The sequence below is a fragment of the Cynara cardunculus genome, assembly GCF_001531365.2.
Source record: "Cynara cardunculus var. scolymus isolate 2C chromosome LG 1, CcrdV1, whole genome shotgun sequence".
Lineage (NCBI taxonomy): Eukaryota > Viridiplantae > Streptophyta > Magnoliopsida > Asterales > Asteraceae > Cynara > Cynara cardunculus.
The window spans coordinates 38,157,222-38,160,272 of NC_037528.1; the positions used below are offsets into that span (position 1 = coordinate 38,157,222).

Consider the following 3,051-nt stretch of genomic DNA (forward strand, 5'->3'; position numbering starts at 1 on the left):
AATGGTTAATATCCCAAAATAGAAAAGTACATAATTGGTAACAAACAAAAGATTGATCCAAGTTGTGGTCAACGAAGGAAAAGCCAATCCACCATTTCCATTCCTACAATCCCTCTCCAATATTCATCTATGCTTCCGTACACTTCCATCTCTTTTTCTCTCTCTCTCTCCATTCCCTTTCTAAGTCCCTAAACCTTCCTTTAGGTCAATTGCCCAAAACCCATTCGTGTTGTTGTTCTCTCCGGTCCAGGCTCGGCCCCCTCCTCCCTCCAAACATCCCAATGGGGAACTGTTGTTCCCAAGTTCAACCTCAAGATGCAGATCAACCTGAAGCCCAGAAATTAGCTGTTGCAGAGAGGCCAGATAAAGAAAACACACCAACAGAAACTCCAAAACCCGCTACCACGGCGGCAGCAGCAGCTGCGGCCTCTACAGCTCCAGCATCGAAGAATGGCAAGCAATCACCTATTGGAACAGTTTTAGGACGTCCAATGGAAGATGTTCGAACCCTTTACACCATAGGCAAAGAGCTTGGTAGGGGCCAGTTTGGTGTCACCCATTTGTGCACCTGCAAGAAGACGGGGAAACAGTTTGCATGCAAAACAATAGCAAAGAGGAAACTTGCGAATAAAGAAGACGTTGAGGATGTGAGGAGGGAAGTGCAGATCATGCATCATTTGGCTGGCCATCCAAATATTGTTGAGTTGAAGGGGGCGTTTGAGGACAAACATTCTGTCCATTTGGTGATGGAGTTGTGTGCCGGGGGAGAATTGTTTGATCGGATCATTGCCAAGGGCCATTATACGGAGAGGGCTGCAGCATCGTTGCTTAGGACCATCGTTCAAATCGTTCATACCTGCCATTCCATGGGTGTCATTCATAGAGATCTTAAGCCTGAAAATTTCCTACTTTTGAATAAGGATGAGAATTCTCCCCTTAAAGCTACCGACTTTGGTCTTTCTGTGTTCTATAAACAAGGTTACACATATATCAAATAAGTTCCATCTTCAATATTTATTTTTCTTGGTTCATTATTATTCCCAGATTAGAATCATCTAAATCCCTTATTAAATTTGCATGTTTCTTGAAGATGGATTTTCATTCTTCGCCTCTTCGATCGTGCAGGTGAAGTATTCAAAGATATTGTGGGAAGCGCATATTATATCGCACCTGAAGTCTTGAAGAGAAAATATGGACCAGAAGTTGATATCTGGAGTATCGGGGTGATGTTATATATTCTTCTAAGTGGAGTTCCTCCTTTCTGGGCAGGTGATCGTCAACTTTTCGAATTAATTAGCAATTTCTAAAATAACAATTCCATGAAATTAAGAATGAAAATTGCGGTGATGCAGAATCGGAACATGGGATTTTCAATGCAATCTTGCGGGGACACATTGATTTCACGAGTGATCCCTGGCCTTCGATATCTCATCATGCCAAGGATCTTGTAAAGAAGATGTTGACTTCAGATCCGAAACATAGGTTGACTGCACATCAAGTGCTTTGTAAGTACTCAATGGAATACAAGTATAGAGAGTATTTCGACAAAATATGGGCACACGATTATGCAAATTTATTTGTGGTTAAAATGCTATAAGGAATTAGTATCATGGAATGAAGATTATCACCAATGCATCATATACAGAGGCATGCACTGATATAATCTTGATTTGTTGTTTTATCTTTGTTTTTTAGCTCATCCATGGATTGTGGAAGATGGAGAAGCACCCGATACACCACTTGACAATGCTGTACTTGGCAGACTAAAACAATTTAGGGCAATGAATAAGTTCAAGAAAGTTGCTCTTCGGGTACCTACTAATTCTTTGTGGTTTGATTATCTTCAGTTATTCCTTAAATTGCACAATTTTACATATGATCTGTGAAAGGATGGCAATTCTTTTCCTACATAACTTGAAGAATCAGATATCTGATTTTATGATTATTTTCGGAATGAGCAGGTTATTGCAGGATGCCTTTCGGAGGAAGAAATCATGGGACTGAAGCAAATGTTCAAAGGCATGGACAGCGATAACAATGGGACGATAACCCTTGAGGAACTGAAACTAGGACTATCCAAGCAAGGGACAAGATTATCCGAATCTGAAGTCAAACAATTGATGGAAGCTGTAAGACTACCAAATTTGATCAAATTTTGTTACTTGAATTTCTACAACTTATGGGAAATATAAATATGGTCACAAAATTCATGGTTCTCTTGGACAAAAATTAACAGGCTGATGCAGATGGAAATGGAACCATAGATTATGAAGAGTTCATAACAGCAACAATGCATATGAACCGAATGGATAAAGAAGATCATCTGTACACTGCATTCCAGTACTTCGATAAAGATAACAGCGGGTAACTAAATTGCCAGTAGTTATAGTTTATCAACGAAAAAAAGGACAATTTCTAATCTTTAATGAACTTCTTTATTGTCAGGTACATTACAATAGAAGAACTAGAGCAGGCTCTCCGCGAATATGGAATAAATAACGAAAAGGACATAAAAGAGATTGTATCTGATGTTGACACAGATCATGTAAGTTCTTGAGATATTGATATACCTATACGGGTTACTAGATATACGAGATTCAGCAAGGGATGATTGAACAAAGCAAAAAGTTGCATAATGTTTAAGCGGTTTTACTTTTGAGGTTGCCTGAATCTAAATGGCTATATATTAACTTTGCAGGATGGTCGGATCAACTATGATGAGTTTGTGGCAATGATGAGATCAAAAGGAAGTGCAGCCACAATGAATCCCAGGAAACTAAGAGAATCATTTGTTGCGAAATGAGTGACGCCCGAGTGAGTTGTGCCTAAGCATGTTCCAAGAGAATGAAGAGCAGGAAGTTGTCGTTCATAATATGAATATGTCACGTATGACCAATTTTGAGGATGACTCTAGCAACAAGAGTTCAATCTGGTCTGGAGGGAACTAAGAACTGGTGAAGATGTTGGGTTCTAGCAAGAAACTTTATACGTGTTGCTTTAGAAGATTTTTCAACAATATTGTAATGAGTATTTGGGTTGGTTTGGATAATA

At 39.2% G+C, this 3,051-nt stretch overlaps 1 protein-coding gene across 1 annotated transcript; it reads left to right on the plus strand.

The window, feature by feature from the left end:
• The first annotated feature begins 281 nt into the window (after positions 1-281).
• LOC112521469 (calcium-dependent protein kinase 17-like) lies at positions 282-2,805 on the plus strand. Its single transcript, XM_025130353.1, has 8 exons — positions 282-978; positions 1,126-1,269; positions 1,353-1,505; positions 1,696-1,811; positions 1,962-2,129; positions 2,237-2,364; positions 2,446-2,545; positions 2,699-2,805. The coding sequence occupies exons 1-8, from the start codon at positions 282-284 to the stop codon at positions 2,801-2,803; spliced, it is 1,611 nt and encodes a 536-aa protein (XP_024986121.1). The 3' UTR covers positions 2,804-2,805.
• The last annotated feature ends 246 nt before the right edge of the window (positions 2,806-3,051 follow it).

What these genes read in the sequence shown, in the direction of transcription:
- LOC112521469 (XM_025130353.1), top strand. Translation starts at nt 282, where the DNA reads ATGGGGAACTGTTGTTCCCAAGTTCAACCTCAAGATGCAGATCAACCT. An exon ending in TTCTGTGTTCTATAAACAAG is followed by an intron (nt 979 to 1,125) that starts GTTACACATATA and finishes TCGATCGTGCAG; the next exon opens with GTGAAGTATTCAAAGATATT. An exon ending in AGTTCCTCCTTTCTGGGCAG is followed by an intron (nt 1,270 to 1,352) that starts GTGATCGTCAAC and finishes GCGGTGATGCAG; the next exon opens with AATCGGAACATGGGATTTTC.